Source organism: Anarrhichthys ocellatus, unplaced genomic scaffold (assembly GCF_004355925.1).
Source record: "Anarrhichthys ocellatus isolate YVR2014 unplaced genomic scaffold, GSC_Weel_1.0 scaffold62, whole genome shotgun sequence".
Classification (NCBI taxonomy): Eukaryota; Metazoa; Chordata; class Actinopteri; order Perciformes; family Anarhichadidae; genus Anarrhichthys; species Anarrhichthys ocellatus.
The window spans coordinates 25,302-44,427 of NW_022280092.1; the positions used below are offsets into that span (position 1 = coordinate 25,302).

The 19,126-nt window shown below is 43.1% G+C and overlaps 2 protein-coding genes across 9 annotated transcripts in view; both read left to right on the forward strand.

Moving 5' to 3' along the window:
* sun1b (Sad1 and UNC84 domain containing 1b) overlaps positions 1-6,316 on the forward strand; it is a 25,094-nt gene extending 18,778 nt beyond the window's left edge. For all 6 annotated transcript variants that reach the window (XM_031872115.1, XM_031872113.1, XM_031872111.1 and 3 more), the window contains 10 exons: positions 238-513; positions 614-706; positions 1,906-2,003; positions 2,134-2,278; positions 2,367-2,681; positions 2,803-2,887; positions 3,664-3,779; positions 4,085-4,252; positions 4,350-4,442; positions 4,536-6,316. In XM_031872115.1, coding sequence (XP_031727975.1) covers positions 238-513; positions 614-706; positions 1,906-2,003; positions 2,134-2,278; positions 2,367-2,681; positions 2,803-2,887; positions 3,664-3,779; positions 4,085-4,252; positions 4,350-4,442; positions 4,536-4,652 — 1,506 coding nt within the window. In that variant the 3' untranslated portion in view covers positions 4,653-6,316. The remainder of the gene's footprint in view (positions 1-237; positions 514-613; positions 707-1,905; positions 2,004-2,133; positions 2,279-2,366; positions 2,682-2,802; positions 2,888-3,663; positions 3,780-4,084; positions 4,253-4,349; positions 4,443-4,535) is intronic.
* Positions 6,317-6,417: 101 nt separating this feature from the next.
* On the forward strand, positions 6,418-19,111 carry iqck (IQ motif containing K). Of its 3 annotated transcripts, none has more exons than XM_031872116.1 (9): positions 6,418-7,463; positions 7,548-7,663; positions 7,746-7,875; positions 7,973-8,070; positions 8,555-8,607; positions 8,750-8,827; positions 9,085-9,169; positions 15,573-15,684; positions 18,595-19,111. In XM_031872116.1, the coding sequence occupies exons 1-9, from the start codon at positions 7,412-7,414 to the stop codon at positions 18,870-18,872; spliced, it is 1,002 nt and encodes a 333-aa protein (XP_031727976.1). In that variant the 5' UTR covers positions 6,418-7,411; the 3' UTR covers positions 18,873-19,111. The 3 variants fall into 3 exon arrangements, with proteins under 3 accessions (XP_031727976.1, XP_031727978.1, XP_031727977.1); XM_031872117.1 differs by having other exon boundaries at positions 7,451-7,463; positions 7,521-7,663; XM_031872118.1 differs by lacking the exon at positions 7,548-7,663 and having other exon boundaries at positions 7,400-7,463.
* The last annotated feature ends 15 nt before the right edge of the window (positions 19,112-19,126 follow it).

A 19,126-nucleotide genomic window follows, 5' to 3' on the forward strand; every position in this document is an offset into this window, starting at 1 on the left:
TGTGTGTGTGTGTGTGTGTGTGTGTGTGTGTGTGTGTGTGTGTGTGTTAGTTACAGTTCAAGCATGTTTAATGTTTCAATGACCACAGTTCTTTTGCCCTGTACTTAATTGCACACAGATACTGTGTATGTTAAAGATAAATGAAACTATTGTGTGTCTGGTACAATGCCAAGCTGTTTTGGAGTCACCACAAATTAGTAATTTTTTTTTCTATATTTGTAACCTTCTCTCCTGCAGCCGTTCCTTCCCCCTGTGGCGGTCTCAAGTGTGGACATGGAGCGACTGGAGCGCGTGGAGCGCCAACTAGCCCTGCTCTGGGAGCGAGTCCAGCAGGGTGACCAGAAGCAGGAGCAGCGTCACGGAGACATTTTGGGTCTCTACAGCTCCCTGAAGGAGAAGCTCCACACTCAGACCGACAGGGAGAGCCTGGGATTGTGGGTGTCCTCCCTGCTGGAGCAGAGACTCGTTGTGTTACGGGGAGAGCTGGAGCAGGAGAACACGGCCAGAGCACAGGTAAAGAGATGAAGATAAGTGTTGACTTACAATGGTGACATTTTTATTTAAAGGTTTACATGTATCTCACTCTTTCTCTCTTTATTCCTGCTCCTTGCAGAGTGCAGAGCAGCGGAAACAGCAGCAAGAGGGTCAGGCTACACGGCTGGCAGATTTAGAGTTGCTGCTCAAGACTCTGGCTGCCAAGACTGAGGTACTTTCAGCCGATTCACTAACGAAAATACCTGCAAGATGGCTTATTTAACTTACATGTTTTGATGTTTGTTACTTTACACGCTAAGCACACACTAATTGTTCATTTGTGTCTTTGCAAAACTAAGTAGATAAATAATAACAGCAAGCAGGCACAAGATTGCAATCCATGATAAAGTACAGTATGTAAGAGTAAAAGATAAATATTAAACATTAACAAGGAACATACAAAGTCTAATCATTATCTGACCAAAAACTAGAGATGCACTGATCGCAATTTTTAGTTTAAATTATGTATTATATTAAGCTGCTTAGAGCTAACGTTAGTGTTAGGATGTTAAACGAGTCATAAGCCCTCTCATATCTATTTTATATTGCTGTGAAAACATCTCCTTCAAACTACTGTATTTATTTAAGTTTTTTGCCAAAAACATTTTACACGGTTACATTTGAACACATCATGATAGCGTTGTAATTAACCTTCGCCCAATACTCAGTTTTACCCGGTAGAGCTGGGAGGCAACGTTAGCTGTTCGCTCTATTATAAGCAGGACTGTGCAAGGGAGAGACAGCGACTACTCTGAAGCATGATTCAGCATGAATGAGAATGAATTACAATATAATAAGTGTGTGATTAAGTTGCTTGTTCCAAAAGTGTTTAAGGTTGTTCCTCCACAGCTTATTTGGGACTTGCAGTTGACAAATTGTGAGCTTTATGTCTTCACTCACTGACGCGTAATGTGTGTGTGTAGCTGTGACGTTCCTATCTGTGCTGCTATGTGCCAACTATCGTAAAACTATCATGCGGAGGTACACGTGTCAAAATGTGACCGTCAAAAAATCAGAAGTATGAAACGAATCGGCCAGTCCCCGGTCTTGGTCAATCAGCTGAAAACCGACCGGTTTCCCATCGGCAGCCAATCGATCGGGGCATCTCTACAAAAAACTATTGTAATAGCATGAGATAATGGGAAACATACCACAACAGTGTTAAAAAGACCAAATAATATCCTGACGAGCTCAGACAGGCAAGAACAGATATGAAGGCAGACCTGGTCGTGTTTGTGCCAGGTTTAGGTCTGTATACAAAAGAGCAATGGTGCTGTATCAAATATCTAATGGAAGTGTGTGCCTGGGAAAATGTCAGTTTGTAGTTTCTGTGCTATTTTCAGTAATCCATATACATGACATTTGTTTTAGGAGATGCAACAGAAGAAGCAGCAGCAGCAGCATGAACATGAGAAGCAGGAAAGAGAGAAGGAGATTGTCACTTCAGCAGCAGACACAGTTCACCTCAGGTACAAAAATCAAAGAAATAACTAAACATTCAAATCCTCCTTTTTTATTTTTTTTATTACGTGCTACTCGTATTTTCTGATGTTCTTCAATATTATGACCGCTCACATGTAGATTCTGTCTTTCACTCAGTGTGGGTGTGAAGCAGGAGGACCATGATGCTCTGCTCGTGGAGGTGCAGAGACTTGAGGTGGAGCTGGCCAAAATCCGACAGGACCTGCAGGGTGTTGTGGGATGTAAGGGCAAATGTGAGCAGCTGGACACACTGCAGGAGACGGTAAGTAACACAAATATTGACTCCTGTTTGGGCTTTAATCTGCCGTTGCTGTGATTCAGTTTTCTATATACGTTTATTCTTTTCACAGATATCCGCCCAGGTGTCCTCCCAGGTGACCTCCCAGGTGCGTAAGGAGTTGCAGGCCCTGTTCTTCAGCAGTGGTGAGCAGGGAGCGGTGCCTGAGTCTCTGATCCTCTGGCTGTCCCAGCGCTACGTGACCACACCCGACCTGCAGGCTTCCCTGTCCTCACTTGAGCTGAGCATCCTGAGAAACGTGTCCCTGCAGCTGGAGCTTAACCACGCCCAAACCCTGGGTGAGGCCGGGTTTCAAGCCGAGACCATCGTTAAGACTGTAACGGGAACTGTCCAACACGCCGCTGCTGCTGAGGGACTGACAGAAGAGGTAACGAGCATACACGTCTTCTGTCAACATCATCATCGCTGTGGGGGCTGAGCGCTGTTAAAATGTGTGTTTGAGGCCCTTATTTAATCTTTAACTCTTGTGATGTGTGTCTCTACTCCAGCAAGTGAAGCTGATTGTCCAAAACGCTTTGAGGCTCTACTCCCAGGATCGAACAGGCCTGGTGGACTACGCGCTGGAGTCTGGAGGTAAGAAAGAAGCCTCACATCGATGCCTGTCCACCCGAGTCTTTACCCTATAACGGATCTATGCGTCAGCTAGCTGCACTGTGCTCTAATGTATTTCTCTTGTGTAATGTTTGTACAGGCATTAGTCAGGCTAGAGGACAACAGGGTATTAACAGCAAAAGCTCAGGCTCCATTGTCAGGCGTGTTACTGAGCAGTCTGTTGACCTTCATGAGAGAGTTGCTTCACAGTACGCGTGGGATTTAAGACGACCTGGTAGTCTAGTAGTTCAGACACCCATATAATCACAGCCACCCTGGTTTGTTTTGAGCCGGGGACCGTTATTGCATGTCCTGTCTGTCTCTACTCGCGCTATTAATACAGGCTGAGAGGCCAAACATCTTTTAAAAGATAGTAGGCTTGGCCATTGTAACTGGCATGTGTTAACAGATATGGGCCATGATTCTTTACTTGGTTATAATGCTTTCATTTAGCTGTCACATCATATAAAATAAGGCCACCATGAGCATCTGCACAACTCACTGCCTGTTTGGTGGTGCAGGGTTTCCCCCAGGAAATGAGTAAGTGGAGGGAGTAGCAGCCCATCTGGTGATTATCAAACTAACTTCTGGGGTCTGACCTGAAATGCAGCAGTGAGGTTTTCTTGCACATCAGCACCTGAATGCAGCTGTTTGTCTCTTCTTTTGCCAGCTTGTTTAAACTCATAAGGTTTTGTCTTTTCCCAACATGCTGTTCTGCACAGCTATTGTATTATCTCTTACCCTTTGTGTTGGTTCAGGTGGCAGCATCCTGAGCACTCGCTGCTCTGAGACATACGAGACCAAGACGGCCCTCATGAGTCTGTTCGGCCTGCCGCTCTGGTACTTCTCCCAGTCGCCACGTGTTGTCATCCAGGTGAGCCTCCCCAGGAGATATCCATGAGAGAAATGTCTGTTTTACTGATTATGTAAAGATAGTTAATGGATACGTTTCACTTCCGTCTTAAGAGAATAGTCAGGTGGCCATGTGGACTTTGAAACGGCCTTTTATTGCTGTAATCACTCCTCCTTTCAGCAGGGAAACACAAGGAGTGAATTTTGTTGTTTGGAAGACATTCGCTTGATTTAACAACACAGTCTGCTGAAAATTGTTGGAACACTCACACTGGCTACTATTATGGAACTTAATTTGGCATTTCTCCACTCACTTCCCTTCCCCAGCCCGATGTGTACCCCGGTAACTGCTGGGCATTCAAAGGCTCTCAGGGTTATCTGGTGATCCGGTTGTCCCTGAGGATCCTGCCTACATCCTTCTGTGTGGAGCACATCCCCAAGGCCATGTCCCCGACAGGAAACATCACCAGCGCCCCACGCAACTTCACTGTTTTTGTAAGAAAACATGTGCAACTTCACTGTTTTTGTAAGAAACATACTAAACAACTAGACACAGTTGAGTGCCCATTTTTCACTGTTTGCTTTCGTACAGGGTCTAGATGACGAGTACCAGGACGAAGGGAAGCTGCTGGGGCAGTACATATACGAGGAAGATGGGGAGTCACTGCAAAGCTTTCCTGTTATGGTAACTTAAGACGCACCTCCAAACCTATTAGAAATACAAAGCAGTTCATTGTCTGCCATTGTGTTGTGAATATTCCCCCTTCTTCTCTTTCAGGAGCAGAATGACAGGGCCTTCCAGATCATCGAGGTGCGTGTGCTGTCTAACTGGGGTCATCCAGAATACACCTGCATGTACCGCTTTCGAGTCCATGGAGAACCTCGGCCTCAGTGAACCAACCACTACCATTCTCGCTAATAAATGACATATCACCCTATCTGTACATAGCTCTGGCCAACTTCTTTAAAACGGAGGGGACTCGACGAATGACGCGAAGACAGTGAAGTCGTGGATTGTTAAATGGACATGCGTTTTGTAATATTGGAAGAATCTCAAGGAAGTCTGTGTAGGGACTGTAAATGATCGTGGAAGAGGAATAGAACCACAGAAGACGCTAAAACTCCCAGGCCCCTCTTCATAAAAAGGCCTCTTGCACTGAATCAGCCTGTGAGGGGCGGCACGCTCCACTGAGCGGACAAATCCATCCCCATCTTGGCACCTTCCACTACAGGGAGGTGGACGCTTGAAACGGGGGATTACAGACTCATCTCCACCAGTTCTTCACACGCTCCATCTCTTTGATTTCTGTTTGTAATCATCTGTATTTAACTTTGATTCCCTGTAAGTCGACTATTTTCAGGATCAGAGCCACTGCATCTTTTGCCTGTGGCGCTGTCCCGGCATGTCACTCTCTTTGTTACTGTCGAGTCTCTGCAGTGGATTTATTTGAGCTGTTTGGGCAGCCTGCAGGACTGGACCACACTGGACAGTGGGTGTACAGTGGACACGCAAGGTTCACTGCATTCAAAGGCTCGGCGTCATGCATCCGCATAGCCATAACCTTTGGAAGAGAACATGCTGCCTATGGACACACTGAATGTTTCCTCGAGTGGAGGCTTGATGCAAATCATCCTTTAACTTCACAGCAACACTGTACTCATCTGACCTGAGCTCTGTGTATTAGGAGGCTCTTCACTATGTACATTAGACAAAGTATGTGTATGGTTATGGATGGACTCCAGGATTAATTCTAGCATGTGATTCTTCCCAAACCATACTACTTAACTTTTACATGCATCGTGGATTTACATGAGCGAATGTCCTCTTTGAAGTTTTGGCTCCTGTGCCTGGATCTCAAGTTACTAATGACTGACGTTGAAGGCTAAATAATATAACTACTCCTATAGACAAGAGTGTGACTTTTCTTTTCAGTTTTTCTAAAGAGGGGACTCTGTCTGTCTCCTTGCACAGTTATAAATGTCCTGCTCACATGGACTCCCTCTATTCTGAAACCCTGAAGGAATGTAATTTGTATATTTCGTTGTTGATAGTTGGTCCTTTTATTATATCTGCTTTTATCAGTGTTGCTTTATAAAGAAAATCATCCTGTCATTATCATAATTATTATTATTGCATTACTACCATTATTTCTACTGTTACTCATTGTGGGGTTTTGCTTTTTTTGGTATGTTTTTGGGGGTTGTTGATGTCAGAGGATGAACTGCAACAGCTTGTTAGAGAAATGGTTTTGGCACAGGTCTTCACAAATTTGTTTTTAAAAATGGCGGGTGAGTGTAGTGATTGATTTTGGTTGCATATATGGGGAAGTCTAAAGTTGTATGTATAAAAAATGTTTTATTCACAATCTTATTTATTAACAAGTCAAATAGTAAATTCAAGAATTGAGTTGCTGCAATGTATATTTTGTCAAAAGCTGTTCAGTGCATTTTGGAACCATCTTGGGACTTTTTTTTTTTAAGATAAATGGCTATTTTTGTTCAGTCATGAGAAGACTTAACTGCTTTGGAGTATATTCCAATAAAGACTTTAATTTTGAAGAACTTGTCATAATATAATCATGGCTAAAGGTTTAGATTGTGATGCTGTCTTCAGCAAAAGCTTTATGTTTTGCCCATTTATTATCATAGAGAAAATACTTATTACTATACAACAATATTTTTGATCAATATTTCAATTTTGGTTCATCCATTATTTAGAGCCAACAGTAATAGATCATCATGTAGGACAGAAACTTTTCCTTGAAGGAGAGCAACACATCAGGAACATCTTAACTAAAATACAAGATGATGAGCGGAATGAAACCAAAAAAACTTAAAATAACAATTAATTGTTCTTCTGAAAACGCACCATTAGGTGCAATGATAGCCAGATATCCCTGTAAATTAAGTACATGACATCTTGGGTATTTAAAATGAATGTGTAAACTATCAATGTATGGCGTTATTAGGGTAGAAAGGGGCTTTTACATGCATAAACGCCTACAAGAGGGTTCATTAATAGAGTTTACTTAAATATTTACAGCAGTCTTAAAAACAAAAATACCATTCGGAGTAAACCAAATAGAAACGCTGACATGCAATGATATATGATAAAGCATAATGCCTCAAATGTTTTTTATAGAGAGGCAAATACGATCACACTATGGATCTTCAGTCATGAAGGCTTTTGATAATTTATTTTAAGTCCTCTGCTCCCCTCTAGCGGAGAATAGTGGAACAACCGAATCAAAGAGGTGCCGTTTGTTTTGCATGAATTGCACCGTTCAGGTAGGCTACGTTTTAGTCCCTATCATATAAACTAGTAACGTTATCACGATGTGTTGCACTGTGATGATAAAAAGTGTTAATACCCCGTAAGTATTGAAGCTGTAGTTAACGGTACAGACGGAAGTCGGACTCTGTATTTATATATATTTTCGGTGAGCCATCGTGTTGTATTTGAGAAACTGTTGAGTCATTGATTAGGACATTCTTTTGTTTTAAACAACCTTCAGCATTTGTTTTATTGTCCCTTATTATGTCTCCTTCTGCTCCTGTAGTCCATGCTTGTGTTTACACCGGAAGTCAAAGGCATGACTACTGCCTTGACAACCGAACGTGTCCCTGGCAACCACAGGAGCGACCGTCAAAATAATGGCGAAGTTAATCGGTGACATAAAATCCCTTTGGCAGCAAGAGTGTGAAGGTAAGGTGATATTATTCTATTGGCTATTAACCCTTTTTGTGATGTGTAAACTAAAAGCATTTTCTGGATGATGTGTTGTTGGAGAGTATGAAGCGGAGCAGCGCAGTGCTGTGTGGACTGATAGCTCAATGAGCACCCAGCTCTCCCAGTACAGCACCAGTACACACTCTGCTTTGTCCTATGGACTCAGCACAGCCACGGTCAGCTCATTCATCCCTCTGTCTGATTACTCTCCTGTCACTCGGGCATGTCCTGATGCTGTCATTGTCGTTTCATTATTAGATGTTTGTGGACGATGGTCCTGTGAGAGACGTTGACCCGCTTCTTTGCCACCCTGGCTCCTCTGAACTCTGTTCAAGCCAGAAGCGCCCGTCAGCTGCTGGAACTACATCGCCTCCACAACTACATGAACGTGAGATGATGATTTAAGTTGGTCCTGCAGAGTGTAACTGCCATCCTGGGGCATACATATTGTGTAAAGTTTTTGTTTGTGTGTGTGTGTGTGTCAGGTCCTGTTGCACGGTTTTTGGAGAGGAGAGTGTTTCCAGTGTTGTTGCCTGGACTTGAGGCTTTGCTGAAAGAAGCCCAGAAACATGGCTGTTACGAGGTCTGAATTTCTCCTGATAATATAACAAATAAAGTTCCAGGTGGCCCATGTTGTTAAAATGACCTCACCTGAAATCAAAGCAATTCATGTGATGTCTGATTGATCATTAACTCAAGTAGAGTTTTTAGGTACTTGTACTTTACGAATGGCATTTCCATTTTCTACTCCTTCATAACATAAACTATCCTCAACAAATCAGTTGGAAAAATTGCAATTTTTGCTTCAAATTTATTTCCCAGCTGTAGTTATTAGTTACTTTGCTAATTGAAAATGTACATACAAGTAATATAATATGCAATGCATTGATATATATTAAATTAGAAGTATATGAAGTCATTTAAATTCACTTCACCTTCACCAACTTTGGCAGTAAAATACTTACACATTACTGCATCATTAATAGTAATTTTTTACTCCTGTGATGTGTAAAAGTAACGCTGAATACTACTTCTGCGTGATGGCATTACTTTCTTTTGTGTTGCAGAGGCTAAAAACAGCCTTTAACCCGTGTGACTTCCTGACTGAGTGGCTATACAAGTAAAAGCCCCCCCCACACACACACACAGCTCTCTCTCCGTCTCTTCACCGTATAATGTGCACCTTACCCCATTTATTCCCTATAATGTTATATTCTTAATGCTGTGTGCATTTGTTCTCTCCCGCTCACCTTTTTCCTCAGCCAAAACCCCCGCAGACGAGAACAGGTCCCAGTGAACTTCCATGACATCCCTTTTGTCAAAGACTTTCTCAGCATGCAGTGAGTGTCTCCCCAACGCTACAGCTGTTACCAGCAAATTCATTGTTTGTCAACAAATGACACAAATCTGTCTTTCGCCGTTTGGAGTTCCATTGTCACCGGGTTGCTGTGTCTCAAGTTTGAAACAAACATTGATTTAATGGAAAAAAAACCTGCAAAAACTAAGTTTAAGTTAAGACGACACACAAACATGCTCTTTCACAGATGCATGCTGAAACTCTCTCTCTCTCTCTCTCTCTCTCTCTCTCTGTCTTCAGCCCCAGGTCTCCCATCCCTCTGTATCTACTGCTGAGTGAGGATCAGGCTGCTCTGCTCATCCAGGCCTTCTGGAGGGGATATAAGGTACACTGGATATAGCAAGAAGCAAATCGGTCTTTGCAGACTTTCCTTCCAAATGTATTTTAAAGGACTGGGATGAGGAATGCAGACATACAGAGGTAAAATAAAAATTGTTAGATTGGCCCAACACAGGTCTTAAACGCCTTGAAAAATAAAGAAAATAAACACATAAACTAAGAATATCGGGGACATTTCAAATTAAATTAAAAGCCTGGGAGAAAAGCCTTTCACTTGACATATTTACACATTAATCTAGCTATGCTTGGCTGGGCTCGTCAGGCTGACCAACTCTAATTACCACCTCCCAAACTTTCTAGATTGATTTAAGAAGTCAGAGTGGAAAAAAGTAAAGCTTGAAAGAACCCTGCAATTACCCCACACACCACAGTCAGCCTGCCTGTGTGTGTGTGTGTGTGTGTGTGTGTGTGTGTGTGTGTGTGTGTGTGGCCCACAGAGCGATATTGTTGTATAATCCCATCTCGCTGAAAAGCTCCTCTTCCACAGGGACTGCAGTTTCATTCAGCAGCTTGATTATGTCATCAATGATGCCGGGATTTAAATCCTTCCTGTGTGGGTGTTGTGGTCTGAAGTACTCTGTGCTGTGATATAAATAGACATAAACAGACACTACCAGAGGCAAACAAGCAAGCAATTTCTCCACACAAATAAACCTAGTCTTGTATGCTGTAGGGATGTAAGGAGGGGGTCTTGTTTTTGTTTCTCTCAACAGAAGCGCTTATTTTATTTAAACCATTGAGAGGAAAAGATGCCAGCTGTGCTGTCATGTGCAGTTACATTCTGTTTGAACAATCTGAACATGTAGCTGAATTTGTGTGTGTGTGTGTGTGTGCATGAAAAGGTGTGTGTGCGTACGTGCCTGCAGCATGTATCCCAGTTCGGGCTACTTATGCACCAGCAGGGGGCACCACTTCCTCTTTCCTATTTCTGTAGCAACAAAACATTGTACCAGTCTCTGCTCACATAAGGTGGCAGCATTGAGCCGGCTGCCTGTCACTCCTCACTTTGTTTACCCTGAACGAAGAGAGGTTCAGTGAGGCCGCTGATAGAGCTGCAGCCCAGCACCCCAAGGGATTCAGAGGAGGAGAGACGCAGCCAGAAAGGGACAGTAGTGAGGGAATTGGTTGATATATCTGGAAGGATGACGCTCAGGCTATGTTAGGAACATTTTTCAGATGGATGGATGGATGGATGGATGATAAAAGGGAGGAGAGAGACAAGATGATGTTGCAGTGTGGCTTTGGATTAGGAATGGAGCATGGTGGAGGCAGGAAATGGATCTTTGGCAACATCTGTACCGGCTATAGGAATAGGGAGAGAGATGAAACCTCTGAGAAGCACAGGGGAGCCTGTAGACGCAGCACAGTCAGGTTCTGAAGTTGAGGGTTTGCGTCCTAAGATCATGACTTATTCAAGGTACACAGGGCGGAGATATTTTGGGTAGGCACTGAGGCAAAGTCCTGACAGGTGTTGTATTTTGTCACGGCGGCTGTTACCTTGGCTCGAGAAGAGCAGCCGTTAACAGCTCAGTGGGCAGCAGAGCAGAGAAGGGGAGTCATCTGTGAAGCACTGATGCACTGTAAAACTTCATTAGTTTCTGTGTGTGTGTGTGTGTGTGTGTCTGTGTGTGTGTGTGTGTGTGTCTTCTGGCGTGAGAATGTATACTGTAGGTGTTTTAAATAGCATGTTATCATTCAATATTATTACATACATACATACAATATCTTTTAATGTCTCCCATTCTAAATGTATTCTGACAAAACTCTCATATCAAGATATCATGGTTGACAGAATAAATATCAAAGTGAAGAATATCAGGCTATATTTCACCATAATCTGTCCTAATTTGAAAATGCTTGAGAATATTTTTGAGGGTTTATAATGGGATTATGGGATTTTGCTTTAGAAAAACACCCCAAAAAATGGTGTGGTTTTTAAATACCTCACTAAATATTGTAACATGTAGATATCTAATGCTTTGATATTAACAAACTTTATCCAAATCACACACCTCTGCTTTCATCAATGAACTCTGTGCTCTTCACCCCCTGTCCACAGACCCTCTCTTTCCCCCTCACGCTCTGCAGTTATATAACCTGCCTGACGCAGCGCTGACTGCAGAGGGCTGTGTGTGTGTGTGTGTGTGTGTATTCGTGTGAGTGTGTGTTTGTAAGAAAGAAAGGAAGACAGACAGACAGACTGAGGGCCGGGGAGCAGGGTATTTTTGTAGCTCGGAATTTTATCCCTGCATTATTAATCTCTTTCATCGAAACAAATTGCGGAGTGAAGAAGAGCAGCGGTAGAGATGGTACACACACTAACTCACATCTATGACCCAGACAATGCGATTGTCTCCTGTTTCTCTAATGTACAACTATGAAGAGCTGCTGGGTCTAATCATATTACATAATGTTCTTTATACTGTGCTTACACTAATCCATTCAGCTTGCTACAGTAATGCACACATATGTACATGCACGCACACTGCACAGACACACACTGATCACTCAGACTTCTCAGCCTCTCGCAGGTCTGGTCAGCTGAGTTGGAGTAATGTGGCTGTTGTGTAATAAATAGGCATTTAGGCTGTCAGCATTAAGGGTTTGTGGTCAGGTAGAGAAGCAGGCTTTTATCATAATGATCACTTCCATCGATCTATTAAGCGTGCACACACTGAGGTTGGCCTTTTCCTGGCTTAAAGTACAGCTCTGTCCTGTGAAGCATAGCCTAATGCAGGTCAGACAAGATGTTTGTTTCCTTGTTCAGGTCCATGATCCATTGTCAGATTTGATTCTATGGTGTTTTTGTTTGTTTTGTTTTTTAGAAAACTTAAAGGAATAATTCAACATTTTCAGAAATACGGTTGTTCACCTTCTGACAGAGAGTTAGATGAGAAAATCAAGACCACTCTTTGTGTCCAGTAATTACAAAGCTACAACTAACACTTAGCATAAAGACTGTAAACAGAGGGAAACAGCTAGCTGGGTTCTGCACAAAAAACTAAATGTAAAAATGACAATTTTCTAACCATACAGACATAGGGAGTGGTGTCAATTTTCTCATCCAACTCTCAATGGAAAAGTGAATAAGCCTATTTCCCAAAATACAAGAAACCCTGATGTAGATTTTCTCAACTGATGTGGATGCTTTGTTTCTGAGAGTTACGATGCACACAGAATATGAACTATTATTATTTGATAAGTCAATTTGAATCACATTTTGTTACAGTCCATACATGTCTAAAGAAAGTCATGTTGGGCTGCTAGCAGGCCCAGTTGTTGTCTAAAAGTAGGACACCGTGAGCACTGAATATATTCCACATGACATAAACTAATAGAGCTGTTTGAAAGACTCTCTCACACACACACACACACACACGCACACACACTCACACCCAGAGAGCTGTAGAGTCAACAGCAGAACTAGGTCTGCAATTCCAGATGAATGATCCGAGGGCAGTGATAGATGAATGGTTTGAATTAAGCTCCAGTATTTAGTCAGTGACGAGCCACGTGTAGTGACACTCATGCAGAAAATACGTCACAGGCACTCAGGACGGGCGGTCCAGTGGCTCTGCTTTGTCCTCACTTCTCCCTTCCTGCAGTGTTCTCATGAAGGACAGTAGGGTCACAGTTCAACTCATTTCTGTGCATTAGTCTACAAATGCACAAATCAAATCACAGGTTGCTCAGCTGGTTAAACCTTGATGGAAGCATTGGCCAACAAAAACATGATGGATCGGTGGGTGGATGGGGGTTCGTGGAGTAGATGGAGCAGGCTGTGGTGGCTGTCTTTATGCAGCCTGTCAGTGCGCTTGAGGATGTGACTGCAGCCAGTTTTGAATGACAGAAGCCATTGTGCAGAGTGTGAGACTGCGAGAGGAGCTCGGTCTCACAGGCAGCTTTGCACAAAAAGGGAAGGCAGCTTGAAAGGCTGTGCAGCGAGATTGAAGTGTGTGTGAGAAAGAGGGCATTTTTGTGGATACGTGGTGAGCGAGGGGGGGGGGTTCTGCTTGTGCTGCTGCCTTAGGGAGACAGAAGTCAGTCTTTTTTTGTGCTTTTGAGTTATTTTCAATATGTGTGTGTGTGTTATTGTGGTTGTGCTTTTGCATGTCAAGTAATGCATGTGATTCCATGTAGCCTGCAATGTTTTTACATTTTTTTTCTAGCCACTCTAATCCCAACCTTCGTTCATACACCCAGCATGAGGCACGTGTGCTGTGACATGGACGATCATAGCAACACGAAACTGTATTATTATTATTAATGATTCAAATCAGGAACAATAGATTTTTAAAAAAAGACAGATTTTGGTGTTGTAAATCATATGTATATGCGCTCACAACACCTATAGAGATACACACACACACACACACACACACACAGTCAAAACAATACCTCACCCCTGCTAATCAGCTGTACTGATGCACACAGACAGGCTTCAAAACGCTCACCCACTCAACTCAGCTCTTTGTCTCCCGCTATCGCACACAAACTGGCAGCGGCTAGTAGAAAGCATTTATATTCAAAAAGTCAGCTTTCCAAGAACTGAGACTTTGATTTTGTCTTTGTGTGGCACATTGTAAAGCTTTGTCTCAGGGGTCACCCGGCCGAGAAATATTTCCGTTGTTTAGCAGTAGGCTACAGAAGAAGAACTGTAATGTTGTAACGTTTCTGCAGGACACCAATGGAAAGTGACAGAGTAGAAATGGCCACACACACACACAAATAAACACACAAGCGATGGTGAGCAGACACGACAGACTCCAACCCCCCCATCCCTCCTGACCCTCACCCCTCATTTCCATTTCTATGGTTTGCTCCCATCAGCAGAGAGGCTGTTGCAGAACTGTGACACCCAGTGAATTAACTATTGGAGCACGCTAGTCTTACCCATTCCTCAAACCATCGCCAGGCTTATATAACAGACCCACTTTCATACGCACTGCTAATAGCAACACTATTGTCGCCTTTCAAGCAGACGAACGGAGAGGGAGGCGTAAGAGGAAAACAAGATTGGAGCGGTGGGAGAGAATACAGAGGAGAGAGATGAATCATTGCTGAGCTGGAGAATGAGGGGAGAATAAGACGTTGGTATGAGAGATATTTTCAGAAGTCGAGTGAGGGGGAGAGGCATACCTTAGTACTGAAGGAGAAGACAGGGAAGACGAGGAGGAGGAAAAGGAAGGAGAAGGAGGCCGAGTAGTAGTAGTAATAGTAGGTAGAGGAAGAGGAGGGGGTGATAATACAGGAGAGTGAGCTCTTCAGGGACATTTTCTATTCATCAAAAACAGAAAGTCTGTTTAGTAATCTCTCAGGAAAGCCAGCAGCGCACACACAACTACAGGGGTTACCTCCAGGAACAAAAGCATAACTCATGCTAACTACAGGCTGGATGGAGAGAAGAATCAATCAATCTTTGTAATTCAGAATCAATCTTTTTGACATGAATGTTCAGCACAATTTGACCCATTTACCCACCTACGTGGACACAAAGACACTCAGCTATACATCTTAAGAAGCTTCATTACTAACAGAAGCTTTTACTCTGCAGGGACCTTTGAGTCATTGTTCCCACAATACAGCTACTATATTTATAGAGTGCCATATCATTAATTTAAGCTTTTACATAACACATACTGAGACACATGCATGGGTTCTTAACTATGTTGTTCAGCGGTGTAGCATCAAAGTTAAAGCTGCAATTCACAACTTACCACATGTCAAAATTATAGAAAATAATCATAAAAATAAAGCTTATTTATACACATAGAGCACCTTTGAAAACAATGTTACAGGATGTGTTACATGGAAAAATCCAGATTGCAACATCTCGGTGCTATACGGTTAAATAATATCAAGGAAATTAAAGTAAGGCAAATAAAATAGACTAAATATAATGGAATGAAAAGAGTGAAATATACAAATAAAGATGCTACTGGTTCTTTAAGCCTCAGATCTTTAGAAGGTCCAAAGCTGAGGGCCCTGACTGAGAAGATGATGGAGCATCTAATGGCATGTTTATTAATATGTTTCACCCTCTTGTAGTAAGCACACAATATATAATATATTATTTACAGAGGTAATGAAGGTAGAGCATAAGCATTGTCATTTAGACAGATGTGATCTAACAATAGCAGAGTATCACGTATGGAGGTTGTGGTGTCTCCAAATACAGCAAATGAGCCACTTCCACTGTTTAACCACCACACAAGTAAACAGAATGATATATTAACTAAAAGACGACACTCTAAATGGACATCACTGATGGCTTGCTAGCACTGATTTTCTTGCAACTTAATTACGCTATTGATGATGTTTGCTTGTGAATATGAATTTATGCATGCGCTGCGTTCATGTGCTACGTTCATGTGCTGTGTGTGTTATAGATCAGGGCACGCCCAGATGTGCAGGAGCTGCGCCAGTGGCAGAAAGAACTGAGAGAGAACAGCGACATTGGTAAAACTGTTGAGCAGTTCTGGGCCCAACAAGAGAGCCGAGGTGAGAGCAAATACACACAGGCACACACTCCAATCAGTGACTGCCAGGCCTCAGGCTCACTGGCAACACAATACCATTGATTTTGAATTTTCTCATGTGGCCGACAACAGCTGCTGATAGGCAGGCAGGATACCGACACACGTTAGCATTCACACAAACAGGCTACAGTGCATGAATATCAACCCGTACAGCACCATGCACACCAATATACACATATACCAGCCGCCGCACAGTACAGTCTCACTCACACGCATATAAACTGCAGAGATACAGTATTCATCCCAGCAAGGCTTTGAAGTTAAAGCAGGGAGATGAGTAGAGCAGTGACACAGAGAGAGAATGAGGCCAGAGACAGAGATGGAGAAAGAGACGGGGAGAGTGAGTCGGAGAAAGAGAGAGAAGATTGAAAGTGAAGGAGAGAAAGAAAATGTCCGCAGGGCTCAGGGTGTGTTTGATTGACAGAGAGAGGAAGGAGACTGGGGATACACGAGAGACGAGATACAGTGCAAAGAGGAGGGACATGATGACAGAGAGACGTATAAAGTGAAAAAGTGTCTCTATACCTGAATGTGTTTGTGCGTGTGTACTATGTGCAGAGCAGCTGAGAATGCAGGCCCATGCCCAGTGTGACTGCCTGGCATTAGAGCTCAATGACAGGGACACACACACACTCAGTGATACACTGTACAAGTGGTTCCTGATCAGCGGGTATTATTCGAGGGGTTATAGCGTACATGAAAAGAGTGTGGCGAAAAGCAAATTTGTTAAGAAAAAGAAATGGCTCAAGGGCAATGTCGGTTCGTCAGTCCACCACTTTGGATGGATTGTGATGAAATGTTTTTTCTTCTGGCTCCACCATCAAGATTGATTTATGATAAAAATACCTGCAAAACCGACATTCCCATCAACTTCAGCTGTATTTGGTTCTGAGTAGCAAATATTAGCATGCTAACATGCTAAACTAATATGATGAACATCGTCATCATAAAACATGAGAATCTTTGCATCGTCATTGGGATCATGCTAGCATTCAAGCCTCAGCATTTAGCACAAAGTGCAGCCTCACAGAGCAGTTAGCCTGACGGTAGGCTCTAAGTCCCGTTTAGTTTATTTATTATCACAATAGCTAGTAACCCTCCAGCTACAACAGGCCAACTGCACAGGAGTATATTGAGTGCATGAAAAGTAGATAGGAAGTGGACTTCTCTTGTCGAGAACGACACTATGAGAGCGGTGAGAGTGAACCAAAACAGCTGAAATACTCTGAGAGGAAAAGCAGAGTCGGGACGCAATTCTCAAAGAGTTTGCCACTACGAGCGACTCTGTCCACATTCAAGTAGTCACGTGATCCAGAATATTGATGAATATTGACTATAGCCGCTTTAAATGAATGTGCATATATGTGATGACTAACACACGCACACTCCAACTTGCACACTAAAGCTGGGTGTCGTATTATCTCTGTTTTTGTCGCCCACAAACAATGACTGCACCATAAACACAGGTTTCTTCCACACCGACACATTCCACACAACAAAGGCGCTCGCTGCAGCGGATCGACAAACATTCTTCAACTGGGGTGCCACAGCCTGGCTGGCTGGTATGCTGCTGCTAACTGCTGCCATGCTGCTGCACCACAACTGCTGACCTGACATTTAAGCAGGGGGCCTGGGGATGTGTGTGTGTGTGTGTGTGTGTGTTTGTAAGAGAGCGTGTGAGTGTAGAGTCTGCCCAGACTGTCCTGAATGGAAGCCATTTTCTGACCTCTTCAACAGAATCTGAAATGGCCGAGTCGGAGATAGAACCAGATATGTGTGAGATAGAGGCAGAAGGGGAGGGGAAGAGATTGGTGCTGAAGTTGCAGTTTGTTTGCTGGTTTTGCCTTTTGTTGTTTTGGATGTAATGAAGCAAGCACTGCCCCCTCCAGCACTGACAGATAAGTGACCCGTATTTGGGAGGCTGTGGTAGAGAGAGGGTGAGTGACGAAGAGAAATTATTTAATTAAGCCCTCTCCCCACTGTCTACACTTTAAGTCGATCCAGCAGCAGCTGCACTCGTCTCATTTGACTCGAGGAGACCAGCATGCGATACCTCTTCTGCCATTTCACGTTTCACAGCCTGAAATCTGAATTAGTCGGAGACGGAGAGGAAAACAAAAGGGGAAAGAGCAAAGTAGCTCAGAGAGAAGACACGCGATGATACTTCAAGGTCAAGAGGTCACGGTTCATTGGGCAGGTGCAGCTCTCAACAGCTCGTGAATCACCACGTCTGTCCTTGACTGTAGCCTGACGTGTACCATCGGTCCAAGCACTGTTAAAACAGAGTAGCTATCTAGCCTGGGAAAGCACAGTGTCTCCTAATGGTGATAATAGTAACCACTCAAAATGTCAATTCATGTTGTTGTGAATAGTTTGGCATGAAATCAAACGATTATATAAATGTGTCATTTGCAGTGCATTGTAACCGAGTCTGTCACAAATTACATTCTGCATTTCTATTACCTTCCTCATTTATTAAGAAGACCTTCAAACACCGATGTTTATAAATTGCACATTATTGAAAGTAGGATTCATGGTGTCTTTAGAAGATAAAAAGGGTACTAAATAGCTGCATCGATGCAGATGTTGATGCTACAGATTGTATTGATGCACCCCAAAGAGTTTTCAAAACCACAATTACAGCCATTACCTTGTAAATCAAGCAAAACAACTTTCACTAGCATCATTTACAATCTGTCTGTGGCTCTTGTTGTGGCATAAATGGCGAAATATAGCAGTCTATTCATCATAGATATAGTTTTTTATGAATTAATTGAGAATAGCAATGTTAAGTGATGAACATTCGTCACAGTCTTCGTGCAACCACAACGAACCTGTTCATATTAAGGATACAGTTCTTGTTTGTCTCCAGTGGGCTCTGCCATGACAGATCTTCCAGGAAGCCCCCAGCCTGGCGAGTCAGATGTATCCATCCAGGTGATGTCCCCAACCCCCCAGAGCACCGTGGTCCACACCCCCACCCCTCAGATGTCCCCTGAGGGTGTTGAGTGGCTGACCCCCAGCGTTTGCAGCGTGGAGAAAATGGCCTCCACACCATCCCTGACCAATTTCCTGGCTGTATCCGTGCATGGTGACAAATCCCTGACAGCAGCGTCTCCTCCTTTACTAGGAACTCATAACCTGAGCTAGGCTGGTGGTACTGTGAACTGAAATCATTAGCTCATTCCCGTGAACAAATTGTTTTCTGTTTTTTAGAGGCTGTTAAACTCTATGAGGTTGACGTGAAACTCACCAAAATGCTCAGTCAAACAAGCCATAAAAACCGCCTGTAACCAATATGATATGGCCAGGCAGGGATTTATGGTCTGAGATTCGTGTCTAATTAGTTGATTGCTTTCATTGCTTTTTTGATGGATCACTTCCCTACACGAGTCTCCCGACAA

Excerpts from the sequence above, each read along its gene's own strand:
- iqck (XM_031872116.1), top strand. The coding sequence starts at position 7,412 with ATGGCGAAGTTAATCGGTGACATAAAATCCCTTTGGCAGCAAGAGTGT. Across the intron at positions 8,828-9,084 it reads AAAGACTTTCTCAGCATGCA|CCCCAGGTCTCCCATCCCTC; the intron begins GTGAGTGTCTCC and ends CTCTGTCTTCAG. Across the intron at positions 9,170-15,572 it reads CCTTCTGGAGGGGATATAAG|ATCAGGGCACGCCCAGATGT; the intron begins GTACACTGGATA and ends TGTGTGTTATAG.